The sequence below is a fragment of the Halyomorpha halys genome, unplaced genomic scaffold (assembly GCF_000696795.3).
Source record: "Halyomorpha halys isolate HHAL.00 unplaced genomic scaffold, Hhal_1.1 Scaffold1051.1, whole genome shotgun sequence".
In the NCBI taxonomy this organism is placed as follows: Eukaryota; Metazoa; Arthropoda; class Insecta; order Hemiptera; family Pentatomidae; genus Halyomorpha; species Halyomorpha halys.
In genome coordinates this window covers 343,452-360,245 of record NW_027108957.1, presented here as the reverse complement: position 1 = coordinate 360,245, position 16,794 = coordinate 343,452, and the positions used below count along the sequence as shown (strand labels likewise).

Sequence of the window (16,794 nt, the reverse complement as noted above, 5' to 3'; positions counted from 1 at the left end):
GATTTTTAAAACATTGTCAAGGTATTCCAAATACTAAATTAAAAAAAAAAAATAAATTGGGTTTATCCCATTTTTCTGAAGGAAATTAAATCAATAAAAAGTAAATAGACCAGGAAAAACTGAATTAATATAAATTAATAAAAACTATTTTTATTTTTAAATGTTAATATCTAGCAATTAAATGAGAAATAAATTTTAAAAACTAAAAACAAATTTAATATATTTTTTCAATATCTAAAAAAAAATTTCTGAATCTCCACTTGGTCCTTCAAGCATATTATTTATAGATTTTAAAGGATAAAATAATATTTGCAATAGTGTCAGTTTGTAGTCAAATTGATGTTTGGGTATGATCGGGAATAATCCAATTTTCATAAAAATTTCAGGGATGTGCTGGTTAGCACTTAGTTGTTCCTTTAGCTGTGTGATTATATTCCATATACTACTTTCTCTTTTGTATACATTAATGTATTTTCCTCAGCACTCAAATATGTCTAAAATGGTTCGTTTGATTTAGCCTAAACTTGAAAAAATAGTTGAGAATTAGTGTTAAATGGGTCTTTGAGTTTACTATCAATTTCGTCATGGTTCATTCATTACTTACGCATGGGAGAATCTGCTTTCTGGATACAGCTTTATTTCAACAACCACTTGTCCCGTAGATTTTATTCTCAAATGACAAATCATTAACCTTGAAATATAGGTAGATATCTACAAAATATAAATATACAGAAAGTAGATGTTTTTGAATAATAGAATTAAGAGGTTTATTATACATATTTAAGGTAATTATGAGTTGTGTTATATAATTAAACTGGGTTGATTCTTCTGTCTGCCTGATAATGGTTGAAACATTGTTTCAGAGAAAATATCAATTAATAGTTATTAACAAATAATTATTACAGGGGTTTATTCCCTTTTGAATCACAATCCTAACTTTGAGTGTTAAATTAGATTGGATTTAGTAGGTTTTGAGGGGTTATGTGTTCACCAACTCAAACAGGAGGCTGAGTAGTGTTGAAAAATAAAATAAATAAAACATGAAAAAAAAAAGGAATTTATCCCCTTTTTCATCTCCATTACAAATAAAAAGAAAAATATTTTCTTGTTTCATTCATAATAATTAAAATTAGTTATTATTTTCATTATAATATAAATCCATAAACTGTCACTTTTCATAGCAGAAAAATAATTGATTGAATACATAATGAGAAGGATAGAGGTTCTAAAACTAAGATTTTTTTCAGTTGATGGAATATTTATGATTACTATTTACTATTTAATTATTCCATAGATCCTCCTATAAGAACAACTAGAATATTAAGAATTACCATACATAATAAATGTATGTATGTATATATATATATATATATATATATACATAATTTTGATCACATGCTTTGCCTTCTAAATAATTTCTAAAATAAAATTTGACTAACTGGATGATGATTGGAACATTGGGATTCTAAAAAATACTGTTATCTAGAGTGTTATGCATTTTTATATAAAAATTACTGTTTTGAAGTTAATAGGTAATCGAGGGTATTTTAATAAACTATGTTTGAGAGTTTTATTAGTGTCCTTAATAAGTATATGTTCATTTCATAATTCCATTTTTTAGATTGTGCATTACTACATAGGTTTCTTCTTTCAATGCCTAAGGACCTAATTTATGTGATAAGTACAACAGTGATGTGATTCATCATTGTGTACACATGGATTGTAGATATAATAAAGAAATTGATTAGGGAAGGGAAGGAGATATGTGGAGTCAAGGAAAAAACACAATACTTATTTATTTATTATCAATAGTTGAATATAAATTTATTTTAAGCTCTTTTCCTTCCTTTTTATGGTGTGTCCTGTGTGTGCATGTTGCTCACTTATCTGCTATTCCTCACAATCCTTATTTCAGTTTTTTAGATACTTTATTATTCAAGCAGCAACTCAATAATCCTCATGAAGCATTTATTTGTTGATTAATAAGTAAGTTTTTTTTTAAAGAAACAAAACTTAAAATATACTAACATATATATATTTTTAGTGTTTGGAGTTTATCATGTAGGTACTTAGTACAAGTCAATTCATGGAATTTCCCAGGTAAACTTGCATCTTCTTCTAGTTAGTATACTTGTTGATCAGCCTGATTACAGAAATTCAAATAATTACTTCATAAAGTATTTAACTACACAAATATTAAGTTGACTTAGATAAATATTAAGTTAAATTGAATTAAGCTCTACAATTTGCGTCCATATTTGCAAAATATAATAAGTTAAACATATTTAAAGAAGTTTTAGCTCTGAATAACATAGTGATTCTTCATTTATTTCAGAAATGAGTTACATTATTTTTTTTAAAAAGATGTTAACTATTCTACACTTTGCTAATTAAAATTATTCTACTTACTTCCGTATTCCTGCTAATTACTACATTTTGTTAACTCAGAACTCATGGCTTTTAATTTAAAATCTATATCCTAATAAAGATCCCTGCATTAATAAAGATATAATTATGAGAGAAATAAATAATTCCACTTTATTTTATAAATTTTTCAGTTGTACTTACGATTACGATTTTATTTTGTATTCTTTTGTACTTATGTTGTATTACTAGTATTTATTTTATACTCACAATTTAAACAATTCAACAAAGTTGGAGAGGTTTCTTAATTGGGTTAATTTGCTGCAGAGATCCCTTAGCCATGCTTCTAGAAGGATTTCAGAAATGTTAATTTTTAATCTAACTGTATTGTTAGTGCCATTATAATAATTTTACAAATAATGTAACTTCCAAATTCTGTTTTCACCATACTTTATTTTCATAATAAATAAGTCAAAATCATTTAGACCATCTTCTTCTTTTCTTCTTTATCTTCCTCTTATGCCATTAGCTAGCGTTGAGGAGCCTCAATCCAGCATAACCACTCTTCCTGGTCCCTGCTTAGCCGCTTCATCTCATTGAGGGATTTGCCTCTTTTACTTCCATCAATTAGACCATAAAATTCATAATTGAAGAGCTTAGGACAAGAACATGATAAGTCACATGATGTAATTTATCAGCAAAGCATTTTCTGAAAATTCTACAGTGTTTCTTTCATGTTTCAAACAGTTCATGTTCCATAATATTATAGATAAACATGTTAGCACTATGATGCTATACAAACAAACACAATATATAGCTTTATAGAGAAACAAAGGAATATTTTGCACAAAATTCTAATTATCTTATAAATTGTGGCCTTTCACACTCTTGGTATCACACTATGATACAAAAACAAATGAAAAATTTGTTTTTTTTCATTTTTCCATATTATGCAAATGGAACAAAGAAAACTTCTTGTTGCACCGGTCCTAATCAAAGCTTGATGAAGCATGTTCTCTCATTAAACTCATCCCTTCCATTTGGGAGAGGGGTAGGAGAGAGATTACTTATTCTTGGGAAAACTTGTGAATGCAACTTAATAATATTGTGATATCAAAAGGTACATACAGGTATCAAGTTTCGATATCACACTTTATGATTATTTACATTATTATTAACTCATTTCTTTTAAAGTAAGTCAAAAAACAGGCATATGGTTGTTTGTATTGGAATATGGGATTCGATTTTGGTGATATCGAAAGGAACATACAAACCTCTGGTTTCGATTTCAAACTACTTGAAAATTTAATTATTATTAACTTATTACTTTAAATGTTGAAGAACATCCAAGCTTGTTGGATCAGCAACCAGGCAAAGAAAGGAGCTAGTCAATGCAAAAGACTGGATAGTTTTGTCTAGTAACCATTGTACTTTTAATAGAATTCAAGATACAGTTTTTTTAAAAAGTTTTTTTATTTAGAATCCAGAACCATTTTCTAACTTTATTTTGACTAATTTTATGTAAACTGATATTCCTACAAACATCATTATTAAGTACTAGTTAATGTAACTAGCATTTTTGCTTTGACCGCTGACAGATATATGTATGTCTAATAGTTTCTGAGATATTAAACGTTTCTAAGGGTGACTCATTTTCGACAAATGCAGCATTATGTTAAACATGATAAAAATATTTTTTATTCTGCTCTGGTATGATAAAAATACCTTATGTAAAACATACTTCACTAACTTAATGAATAAACTGCTATTAGTTGTATCATAAGATTGAAAAAAAAGTTATACAAAATTTTGACATTGTAGCATAATGTCAAGAAAATTATAAAAATTGGAATAAATGAGTATAAAATCATAATAACAAGGAAAGTATGTCATTTACTAAATACTTCAAAGTATTTTGTATTTGAAATATTTCTCTCACTGTAGATGAAATTCTAAGTAATTTTAAAAACATAGGTAGTGCTGCGCTCTATTATTTATGGTTAAAACTATTTATACAGTTTGCTGAGGGGTGCTGCTACCTTTGAGCAGCTATTAGAACTATTACCACTTGGCAATTACTTAGAACTGTAAATTTTAACAGTTTTTAAAACTATTAACTAAACTCTCTCTGATCTTGCTCTCTTTTATTGGATAATAAAACTAACATATTAGATGCTGATATTAAATTGTTATCGTTTTAAATTATTATTCTATTTAAATTATATTAATATAATTAGTGTTATTAAATGGGACTTAAGTACAAAAGAAGTTCCAACGGAGGGAATTTACAAACTTACCTATGTAGTATATTACAAGTTATTATAGGATCTATCTCCACTCACAAGAATCCATTTAAGTTAAATATATTTTTTTTAATAGTTTATATAATTTTACTTAAATCTTACCCACTTTATTAAATTTATGTTTACCTTATCTTATTATTATTAAATTTACTAAATACTCCTTTTCGATTTTGTAACTTAATATTTTATTTGTTTTCATACTAGTACTTTACTTACATATTTCATTACATATATTTTCTCTCACATTTTTTCCCCATAACTTTAATTTTATTTTTTGTTATGTATAGGTATTTATTTACTAAATAGATTTTCTCATTTATATTCATCTTCATCTTTATTCCTTTAGGCTTATATAACTTTATATTTTATTACATTTCTTTAATCCTGTTATTTCACTTACATATGTTTTATTTCCAACTTTTTTATAACTTTAATTTTAAATAATTTTCAGTTTGTACATGCATTTACTTATTAGATTCTCATATGTATTTCATTTTTTATTTTTATTTATTTATTTTTTTTTATTTTATTTTTTCCTCTTTCTTAATTTTAATATAAATTTTCTCATAGAGCCTTTATCTTCCTATGATACCTAGATTATATATGTCTTTCAACACTGTTTAAGTACCTATAATGTTAGCTACTTTCTAATCATTCTGTAAGTAATTCATTTAGTTCAATATTGTTGTTATCTTGTTTTTTGTGTTTAGTCCTAAGGAAGGCTTGAAATCCTGGCCGAAATGTTGGTACTAATAAATCATTTTTTACTCATTTGTGCTCTTCACAGATTCACCCCCAACCATCTTCTCCTAAATTATATTATATACACCCAGAGTCAACTAATAGCTCATAATTTAATATTTTTGAGGAGTGTAGTAAGAGGAAGTTTACAGCTATAATCTAATAAAAGCCATAATAAATGAAGATAGTCTGGGTGAGAGTCAAAAAAAGGTTGTTTGAAATAGTGCAAAAACTATTTAATGGGGTTGGAGAATATTATAAATTATTATTATAATATTTTTTTAAGCAGTAATAGGAGTGTGAATAGAAATTTCGAATTTCCCGCCCCTGGTTTTTTTTTTTTTTACACTAGTACTTATTTTATTATCTCATAACAAGATAAAGCCATATTTTACTTTAAATTCCAGATTATTATCAAACATATTAATTTCTCAGTAAATGTTACATTGATTTATTTATCAGAAGGTTTCAAAGGTATGGAAGGTTATAACTTTAGTGTTCAGTATCAACAAGTGTAATAGTTTATGTTATTATTTGAAAACTACGTTTTAGTAGCTTTAATTTTATGAGCTAGTATTTTATCATTTGATAAAACCTTTTTTATTTTCTGTTTTTCAAAACCATAGTTTGTGTTATTAAAATTTTATATAGATTAATATAAAAATGGATAATTCCAGTAAGTTATTCATTTACTTCAGTTATATATTACTTTAGGCTTATTAAGTTTTTGTTAATTTTAAATGTGTTTATTTATTTACTAGTCAATGGAGAAGAGGGTGATACTAAAGCAGAACCTAAAACTGAAGATAGGTGTAATGTACTGACAGGTATCTTGTTTTTTAGTATAACTGTGTAGTCGATTATCTTTTTAACTTATTTCAACTTTAATGTCATCAATTACCGTTGTTATCATTTATTAGGTAATGAAGACGATCAGAATTCAGATGGAAAATCTGATGATGCAAATAATGAACACCCAGGTATTTTCTTTTGATATTTTAAATGATTGGCTGATGGTGGGTGTTAATCAATTTTGTTTCAACAAAATAATTTCTTAGTTGGGTATAAGTCAGAGTGATTCAATCTTTATAAGTAGCAGCTGACACGAACCTATCAGAAGTATTAAATATAATCGTTAGGTACAATAAGAAATTAGGAGTGATTAGTGATAATTTACTATAATGTTAATTCTTTGTTAGTGATCATCATTATTTCCATACACATTCTGTTAGGATGCTATTAATTATTTAATTTATCCAATGTTTTGCTGTATACAATCGGGACCGAAGCATGTTTTGACTACACCAAAACAATCTACTCAATGTCTCTTGTCATTTGTTATATACAAGCCAATACTTCATGACAATAATCTAAACTATTTCAAATCTACTGTATTGAATGGTATGAAATTGCTATCAATCCATAAATCCAGATTTGACATTTAATCTCAGTGGAATACAAAAAACAAATAATAAAAATTTGTCTATTTCTTTTACATTGTCCAAGATGACCTCAAAAAGGATTGGTGAAAGTTAAAAAATCATTTTGGTATTTATATTAGTCACCTCTGTATTAGTCATACTCGACAACTTTCCTGATTCTTTTTGTAGTTTAATCCATGTTATCTATTTCTGAGGAGCAGTTAAGAAATTGTACCAAAACAATACAAATCATTTTTAAATAAAAGAGAAAAATTGAGTAATGTGAAGTTGTACACATTTCTTCGTTTATGTGTAAATAATTCACTATGTACTCTTTAGTTAGGATGGTTCGATAATTATTAAGGTTCTACTATAATTTGGTATTGGTGAATTTCCTGTGTAATTTAGGTTGTAACATTAGGTTTCTTTTCTTATTGATTTGAATCACTAAATCATATCAATTTTAAAACTTGAGTAAATGTTTAGTCAGATGATGTAACCCTTGTAAATACTTAATACTGACTAAAAATTCTAGAGATCATCGTTCATCTCATTTCGTAAAGTTAAGAAGCCTTAAGATGTAATCATTGATAGCCTAAGAAGGGGAAGAATGTGTTAGTTTTCTAATAAAGGCTATTACTATTTGTTTTTTTACTAACCTATTGTTCAATTTAAGTTAGTTTTATTTTTATATAACAAAAGACCATGCAGTATGCAGAATATATAATTAAAAATTGAAATAATTAATTTGCTCACTCCATAGCTTCTATTGTCATGTGCTTCTCTGACACTCAGGTTGTTCTTAGCTGGTTGCGCACAATTCATGAGCTTAAAGTTTATAGTTTTTAGTTACATTGTCATAATCTTAACATTATTATTTTCTAGTTAATGATAAATTTGTAATAGATATGCCTGATGGAGATGACTCTAAGGCTACTGGAGAAATCTTTATTTTGGATGTTGATGCAACGGTATTTATTAAAATCATTTAATTTCTTTAAAGTTCTTTTATTGTGATATTTTATATACTATGTTAATTTCTATTAGGAATTGGATTTGAATTATCAAAGAATTGGCAAAATTGGAACTGGAGAATTAGACAGACTTCAAAACCTGGAATGTCTATATCTCCGATGGAATTTGTTGAAAAAAATAGAAAATCTTGAGAACCTAGTTACACTAAGGGAACTGGAACTTTATGGCAACCAATTAACAACTATCGAAGGCTTGGATACTCTTGTAAATCTGGAGTATGTAAAGTTTTTGGATAACCATTCTTTTTTATCATTCCTGATTGTTATTTGAATTTTATTTATGATTTCAGGATGTTAGACTTGTCCTTTAATCGAATTACTGAAATAAAAAATCTTGGAAATCTCACAAAGTTAGAGAAATTATTTTTATCAGCCAATAAAATTTCTAAAATTGAAAACCTCAGCCATTTAAAAAATTTAAAAATGCTAGAGTTAGGAAATAATAAAATTAGGGTAAGAAGAAAGTACTTGTATCTTTTTTTTTTTTTTAATTAGAAGAAGTTTCGAATAATAAATATTAATTTTATTACAGGTAATAGAGAATCTAGAAGAACTAACTAATTTAGAAAGCTTGTTCCTTGGCAAAAACAAGATCACTACTATCAACAACATCAGCTCCCTAAAGAAGATAAAGCTTCTTAGTGTACAGGTAATTTAACAGTTAATTTTTTTCTAGAACGATTCTATACATTTTATTTATGTAGTCATGTTATTGAAATTAATCTAAAAAAAATTGTGTCAGTCTTGAAACTAGCTGACAGAAGAGAAACTTCGGAAAATGAAATAATGTATTGAAATTTTATTAGTGGTATATATATATATTTTTTTTTCTCGGAACGGCCTTAGAGACTATTTGAATATATACTTTTGGCTTCTCTCTTGTTTTTGTTTTTTCTTTCCTTCCATTCTTCCTGCATTATCTCTGCATGCCTTTGTTTTCTTTCTTTTGTCCACATGACCCCTTTTTTTGAATTTCATTTTCCCACAAGAACCTTGGTTTCCTTCTCAATCTTTTCCTATATCTTTCGCTGTCCAGACAGTCTTGGTCCGTTATTCTTAGTCTTTCCGTTTCTTCGTTCATCTACCTGATGTATCCTCCTGAGCTTTTGTATCCTCGGATTTTTTGGAATATTTCCTTGTTTAGTCTTTCCGGGGCCATTCTTTCAATATGTCCGTGGAATTTAAGTCTTCTGATTCTTATTTCTGTTTCTAGGTTCTTTGTGTCTTAGTAGATTTCTTTGTTATTTTATAAAAATAAAATTTTTATTTATTATATTTTCTTATTTAATTATAATTATTAAATAATATTTTATTTAATTATAGTATTCATTCGTGAAATTATAGTTTACATTATCATTTGTATTATGTTTTTATGATTGGGTTGTGATAGCTAAAATACGAAATATAAACATTTGATTGAATGTTTTCAATGTCTTGCAAATACTGCGTCAGTTGTACCGCCTCTTGTAGTATTTTCTAACAGTGAGTTTATAATCAGAAAATACTACAGTTAAAAATAATTTATCATTTAGAAAATCTATTAATGGTTTAAATTCTTCATGTGGAAAATTCATATTGAAATCTTCAATTAATATTGGAATTAGATGTAAATTTTCCCTTATTAATTAAGAACTTTATGATGTAAAAGGCAAAATAATCAAGATACAATTTTGAATTATAGATCATTACAAAGAGGATGACATGCTGAACATTTTCCTCATTTACAGTTTACAGCTATGATTTTTAGTTTTTGAGATATTTAATCTAAATCCAAAACACATCGAGCATTCCGTGTTATCTTGAATGTTCCTTCAAAATCAATTTCCTTTGTTTTCTTGAGTTGAAGAACGTTGGTAAAGAAGTTTCACTTCAATAATCATGAGTAGCCCAATAAATGCCAAACCTATTTCATAAATTCTTAAACATGATTAATGATAAATAATTAAATACATATGTTATTTTTTATTTTTATTTTTACAGTGCAACCGTCTTACTAAAATTGAAGGCTTAGAGGAGCTGAAGGATCTTGAAGAACTCTACATATCTGAAAATGGTATTGAGGAAATCAGTTCTCTGGATCAAAACGTAAAGTTGAAGACTTTAGATTTAGCAATGAATAAGATCACAACTATAAAAAATGTTGAACCCCTAGTGGAACTAGAAGAATTTTGGGTAATTTGATTCATAAGATTTTCTATTATCTTTATAAGATACAAAAAAATATTTCACTTGTTTCTTTGGTTATTCTTATGCAGTAGTTTGGTAATAGCAGAATTTTTTAGCTTTCATGGAGTTAAATTTCTCTTTTAGAATTTCCGAAATACCCCTTGTCACTCTCTTCCATTTAGTTAATGTTAATTTCTAATAACTTTGATCTACATATAGGTATAATCATTTAAACAATTGATCGAAACAACTCACTTTTTTTTTTTGGCATTGAATTTAATCATATTAGTGAATAGATTTAGATCTGTTGATTTTGCACACTCCAGATGTAAACAAACCCCTATATATGGGTTCATAAGGTACATGTAGGTGTCTAAGTAGTTTTTAAGCTATGTGTAGGTGTTTAAGTGGTATGTGACAGTGAAAGATCATGAGAGGTCAGACATATAGTGAGCAATAGGTACTGTAATTTCACATAATTATGGTTTAAGATTAAAAAAAAAAATTTAATCTGAAGTCATGACAGTAATTGTTTTATTTTATGCAATTCTAGGAGGTGTTGCATTTCAAAACCAGTTAACTCCATTATCACATTTTTAATATGTTTAATAAAGTTTTGATACTGGATTATCATGAGGTAAATTGATTATTTATTTTTTTCCATGAACCATTATATGTAAATCTAATTTAACTGTTTATACAAGGAATTCTTTTATCTCATTATAATGTAGTTCCAAAACTGTCAATTAAACTGGTTTTTGAATGCTATGGCTTATTTACCAGTTCAATTTTTTTATAGATACATTGCTCCTGCACCAAACAAAAACAATACTTTTGTAAAATGCCTCTCCTAATTATTTTTAATCTACATACGCACATGTCGATAACATTTATTAAATATTTGGATTAATTCTTTTGTTTTGGTTTATTCTGTGTTGGATTTTATTAGTATAGTATTATTCTTTATGTAAATATATTATTATTATTATTACTAACCTCCATTAATAAGAAGTTTGAAAATAATGTGACCTCACTACTCGGGCCTTCATAAAATGTTTCTAAAATTGTTCTTAAAAACTGAAACCATTCTTGAAAATGACTATGCTTCGTTAGTAATCAAAACTGAAACATAACTGATTAGATCTATAACTTCTGCCATGCCCTCGGAGTTCATCACAAGGCCCACCTTTTTTGGCTTCACATTTTCTGGAAGCATATTCCCTTTATTTATCTCCTTCCTCCAAGCAGCAAGCAAAGCAGGTTGTATTAAAAAAAAATAAAGCTGATCAACAAACACCACAAATTAACACAAAAGAATTAGATTTATTAGTCTTGTTTAAAATACTTAAATAATTAACAGCAATATCCAAATTCTGTACAATGTGTATATCCTCAAATATTTTTCCTTTTGAGCCATTCCTTTCTGAATCTCACTAACCTTGTCAAAATCAATGACATATTTAAATTTTTTTTTAATGCTACCTCCAATCAAGCTGTCTCCCTATTACTGTATTCAACTAATTTATGTAATTTAATTAACATTTATTTCCCGTTATTAAAGATTATTTTTATTTTTTTCAGATAAATAACAACAAAATAACTGATTGGCGTTGTGTCGATGTGCTTGCCGCCAATACTAAATTAACCACTGTCTATTTAGAAGGCAATCCCATCTCGAAGGATCCCAATTATAGAAGAAAAATAAAACTAGCCATCCCATGGATAACTCAGATCGATGCGACCATGACAAAGTAAATCATACTTAATTTAAATGTATGCTAAAAGAATCAAAACTGTATTCTACATTTAGTATTACCCTTAAGAAATAATTTGTAAGAAATGTAAAAGATTTATTTTAATATTTATATCATAAATTAGTCTAAATTTTACCATTGTAATATTGAAAAATATTTTAGAATTATTACAAGCCCTCAATAAATTGTTAAAATCCATTATAATTGTTTTAAAAATTTATTTTAACCTTCTCATAATTATTGTGTACATACTATTGTCATATTCTTTACTTTTTAGATTAGTTTGATTAAACTGCAATGCATTTCAATTCTATTAAAATTAGATTTATTTAAATTATTGAATAGAAAACTGCATCTGACTACAAGTTTTTAAATAAACTTAATATTAATTTATCATCAATGAAATTTTAAATTTAAAGAAAAAGCTTAAATTTTAAACATTTTGAATTTAAAAGTTTAGCTTTATCGCTAATGTATTCCATGAAATATAGAAGAAAACTGTTTATTTTTATAGGAAATGCAATTTCTTATGTAAACAAAAACAATTTAAAATTTTAATGATATAAATTAAATTAAACATTAGATTACAAAATATAAATTTTTTATATAAATGTCATAAAATACTTTAATGTTGGTATTCCAATTGCATTTCATATTTGTTGAGATAATTTCTTTATAGTTTTCCATTTTACTACTTCTCTAGAATTATCTCTAAATACTTCAGTTTGAGAGTTGTTATATTTATTTGATCATGATCACAAATTAAATTTTAAATAACCATTTCGCTGTTAACTTGTACTGACTAAATATTATATTTGATTTTTAGTAATTATTATTATTTAATAAAAACACTCACTATATTTTTTAAAATAAATGAATTTTTTCTGTTAGAATTATACTTGTCTTTATTTCATTGAGTATTTAGAAGAAAGTGACGTTCCATCTTTTTAGTGCCTGTTATTAGCTAAATAGTTTTAACATATGAAAGTTTTTGAAAAATAAATAAATAAAAGAAATGAATAAGAAAATATTTATTATCACTTTGTTGTCTCTTTCGTTAAAAAATAATTGTAAATTAGTTTTTGAGTCTTTAATTTTAAAATTGTACAAGCCCCAATAAATTTTTAAGTACTGTTATAATTGGTTTTTAATTTATTTTAACCCTCTCTTAGCCTTTGTTTACATACAATAAATAAATATAATCATAGTAAAATCTTATATATCATCGAGTGGATCGTCATGTGAAGATTCATTTTGCTGAAGTGATTAATATATCTTCATATCAACATATCTAACAGTTATATCTAGCAGATAGTGGTGTGGTGAATACGATTTAGACCATTTTTTAAGATTTGTATTTTAAAGTTATAAATGGATATTACCTTTTTATTTTAATTATTTTCTTAAAAACAGTTTTTGGTCTGAACGACTTTCTTCAGCCTAGTTCCAATATCAAACTTACTTCTCAATGGACGACTGTAGATTCCTTGAAGATTAAAATCGGATTAACTGTTGTGCCCGACACAAGGATTTGACTACAGTAAGACAACCATAGAAACAAAGTCGTCCCTTGATGTCTTAAACATAAAATGCATGAGGAAGTTTTAGATTCTGCAGTCAAACTATGTTTAGTTTCTGAATGAATACAAAATTTTGTAACTTTGGTAGTGACAAAGCAAATTATACAGTTGTATAAGGAAAACATTATTTGATTTTAAGTAATAATTATTATAACGACTAAATCTGATCAAAATAAACTAAAACAAAAACCTCAATAATTTTAATAATAAAAAAACTAAACATACAGTAGATAATATTGAGTACACACAATTAAAAGTAAGATAATATTGAGTCTAAACTTTTTGGTTTTCAGTTTTAATTTTTGATAAGAGTTGTGAAGGGGAAAAAAATAGTTGAAGTAAAAATAACAAAATTTTTAGCTATTTTATTACATAATATTTATACACAGGATTGAAAATAAAATTCTGACATTTACATCGGCATTTTTAATTTATAGCTTCAATACTACACATAAAAATAATTCATATTAAATGAAACAATATTTACAAGATTTAAAGGTAAATTGTTATATAATTACAAATTAAGCTTCACTATTTAAAATACAGTAACTATAAACAATGAAATGAAAAGAACATAAAATTTTACAATAAAAGTGTACGATGTTATTAGCATTATTTTAGTTAATGCTTCGGTAAAATTGATAGAACAATAAAATTATTTTTATTTGACTTAATTGGATTTACCCACATGATGATTATGTGGATATACTAATATATTACGGAATATACAAATAGTTAATAATAAATTATAAGCTAGAACTATATTTTGTACTAATCTTACCGTATGATTTTATTTTTTTATTCAATGATGATTTTTTCTTCTACCACTTCTACTTCCATGTTCCCTTCATGGATTATAGGATCCCCTTCTTCAATAATTGTTACTGGTTGGGTAAAATGTGTCAAACGGTGCTTTTTCAATGCAGATAGATGTGGGAAACGATGCCCGCAAATATCGCAGGCATGGGAACGTGCATCAGACGGATAAGCTGGTATGTGAGGTGTCTGATGCCTGTTACGATGCCTCTTCATATCACCGAGTTGTGTAAATCTGTGGCCACAAATATCGCATACATACGGCCTCTCTCCTGTATGCACTCTCATATGTGTTCTTACAAAAGCCTTACGAGAAAATTTCTTTCCACACTTTGGACATGAATGTTTTCTGATTCCGGTGTGAATTACTTGATGCTGATTTAGGTTTGCTCGAGATCTAAGAAACAATAAATAAATAATGTCTGATTATTATGACAAAATGAATAAGAAATTATTTTATCAATACTATGTTTCAGGGGCGCCTTTTTCTGATTTTTGAAGAGCAGTTCTTGTGCTTATATTTAAAAATTTTACCATGATGAAATTTTTAGACCATATTGGGAAGGATATATAATTAAATTGATAATAAGTAATTTCTGTAAAATTATATTATATCATAAAAATTTAAACATGAACTTAACTGATCCTTATTTACCTAATACATCTGACATAAAAAAAAAAAAAATGAGTTACTGACCTGTATCCGTTCCCGCACCATTCACAAATGTATGGTTTGCTGTCAAAATGAATTCTTTGGTGAATCTGTAAGCTAACTTTGGTTGTCATAGATTTCCCACAAAATTTACAAATCCATAAAACATTTGCTGTACCATGCAGTTCAACACAGTGATCTCTCAATTTCTTATTTGATGTAAACTTAATATCACAAATGTTACAATGATAGAGCTCTTTGCGAGGACGGACTTTTCCGTTACGAGTAACGGTCGTCTGGAAAAGTAAATAATATTGTGCTTATGAAATAAAAAAAAATATATATATTTAATTAAATATAGTAATAAAATAAATAAATGTACTTACGGGTTTAATGTCCACTATTTCTCCGCTTGACTCACATTCCTCCATTTCTATTTTCTCCTCCTGATTTATGTTGGCTTGGATTCTATTGATATGGCTCTGAAAAAAATACATATATGTAAGACTCAACAAATCAGAAAGAGAACTAAAAAAAGTATTATTATTATTAATAAAGCCAAAATAAAAGAACACAATATAGCCAAAAATTTGGCTACAGGAGAAAAATGATCCGAGTCTATTTTTTTCAAAGTAAGTTTAATTTATAGGCCTTCATCAGAACTAAGCAAAACATGATACCAGAATATAGAATGACGATACAACAATTTCAGAAAAAGAAAAAAAAAGGGAATAAATAAAGCAGAACTATTTGGAGGAAAATGAGACAGTATATACTTGTATATAATATACATACAATTAAATAAAAACATGGAATAGTATGTGACATCAAAAAATATAAAAATTTACATAACAAAAAATGTACGGGCATAAGAAAGAAATACAATGTTATATAGGAAAAATAAGCCAAGAGATACACATAGAAGCTAATCTAAAATTACAAAGAGGTACGATAAATTGATCAATTTACCTGTAGAACGTGTTTCTTTAATAAACTTTCTGATCTGAACTCTGAAGGGCATAATTCACAACTATATTTAGCACAGACATGGCTATTCAATTTGCAATTGTTTTCTAAAACCTTTTCACAAGTATTACACATAGTATCACAGTTGACTTTATGCTCATCATAAAAAAAATCTTCGCTAAATACATGTCCTAAAAAAAAAAAAAATGCATATGTACATATAATTTACAAATTAATAAATTATTAAGAAGAAATGAATGACACGTGATCATTTTTTTAAAAAGTTTTATAAATAATTAAATAATAGCTTGTTTATTCATTGTCTGTCACTAATGGATACATGTCTTTTTTATCAGCATTTACTGACATCAGGTACCTGGAAGGTTATCAATGAATAAAAGCATCAATATTTTGACTTATTTGAAGTTGTTAGTTTTTTATTTTTTATTAAACTAGATTTTTAACTAGCATAAAACAAACTTCATATACTAGTACTAAGAAGTCGGATTCATCAGGCAGAAATGGTTTTAAAACACACTTATTGTTTCAATATTTTGACTTATTTGAAGTTGTTAGTTTTTTATTTTTTATTAAACTAGATTTTTAACTAGCATAAAACAAACTTCATATACTAGTACTAAGAAGTCGGATTCATCAGGCAGAAATGGTTTTAAAACACACTTATTGTTTCAATATTTTGACTTATTTGAAAACTAGGTAAAATATTGATGTCAAATCATTTGGATTTTTTATGATTATCCCCTGGATATTCTTGACGGTACCATGAAATTATCAATTAAAAATAAAAGTTCCTTTATAGAAATTTACTGGAAAAAAAATTATATATTTAGATTTCATAATTAGAGGAGCGGGGTGTATCCATATGAAATTTTTCAGTCCAATAAATATTTAGAACATTACATTAAAAGGAAGAAATACATTAAAAAAAGTGAATTTTATTTGAAATTTTTCATGATCGCAATACTTCCCAGTACTA

The 16,794-nt window shown here is 26.7% G+C and overlaps 2 protein-coding genes across 4 annotated transcripts in view; one reads left to right on the top strand and one right to left on the bottom strand.

The window, feature by feature from the left end:
• The first annotated feature begins 5,884 nt into the window (after positions 1-5,884).
• Positions 5,885-11,981, top strand: LOC106688099 (protein phosphatase 1 regulatory subunit 7). 2 transcript variants are annotated; one of them, XM_014432405.2, is made up of 9 exons: positions 5,886-6,084; positions 6,170-6,235; positions 6,329-6,388; positions 7,736-7,800; positions 7,877-8,079; positions 8,154-8,316; positions 8,396-8,512; positions 9,844-10,035; positions 11,611-11,981. In XM_014432405.2, exons 1-9 carry the CDS (start codon positions 6,072-6,074, stop codon positions 11,782-11,784), a joined length of 1,053 nt encoding a protein of 350 aa, XP_014287891.1. In that variant the 5' UTR covers positions 5,886-6,071; the 3' UTR covers positions 11,785-11,981. The 2 variants fall into 2 exon arrangements, with proteins under 2 accessions (XP_024215359.1, XP_014287891.1); XM_024359591.2 differs by lacking the exon at positions 6,329-6,388 and having other exon boundaries at positions 5,885-6,084.
• A 1,777-nt stretch (positions 11,982-13,758) lies between these two features.
• The window catches only part of LOC106688095 (zinc finger protein 714), a 9,148-nt gene continuing 6,112 nt past the window's right edge, over positions 13,759-16,794 (bottom strand). The window contains exons 6-9 of one of the 2 annotated variants that reach the window (XM_014432400.3): positions 15,801-15,988; positions 15,218-15,313; positions 14,877-15,127; positions 13,759-14,576 (exon numbers count right to left, since the gene is read on the bottom strand). In XM_014432400.3, the coding sequence (XP_014287886.1) occupies positions 14,162-14,576; positions 14,877-15,127; positions 15,218-15,313; positions 15,801-15,988 (950 nt within the window). In that variant the 3' untranslated portion in view covers positions 13,759-14,161. The remainder of the gene's footprint in view (positions 14,577-14,876; positions 15,128-15,217; positions 15,314-15,800; positions 15,989-16,794) is intronic. The other variant, XM_014432401.3, reaches the window with a different exon arrangement.

Coding starts and splice junctions, on each gene's coding strand:
- LOC106688099 (XM_014432405.2), top strand. Junction 6,236..6,328: donor TAGGTGTAATGTACTGACAG/GTATCTTGTTTT, acceptor ATCATTTATTAG/GTAATGAAGACGATCAGAAT. Junction 7,801..7,876: donor TTTTGGATGTTGATGCAACG/GTATTTATTAAA, acceptor AATTTCTATTAG/GAATTGGATTTGAATTATCA.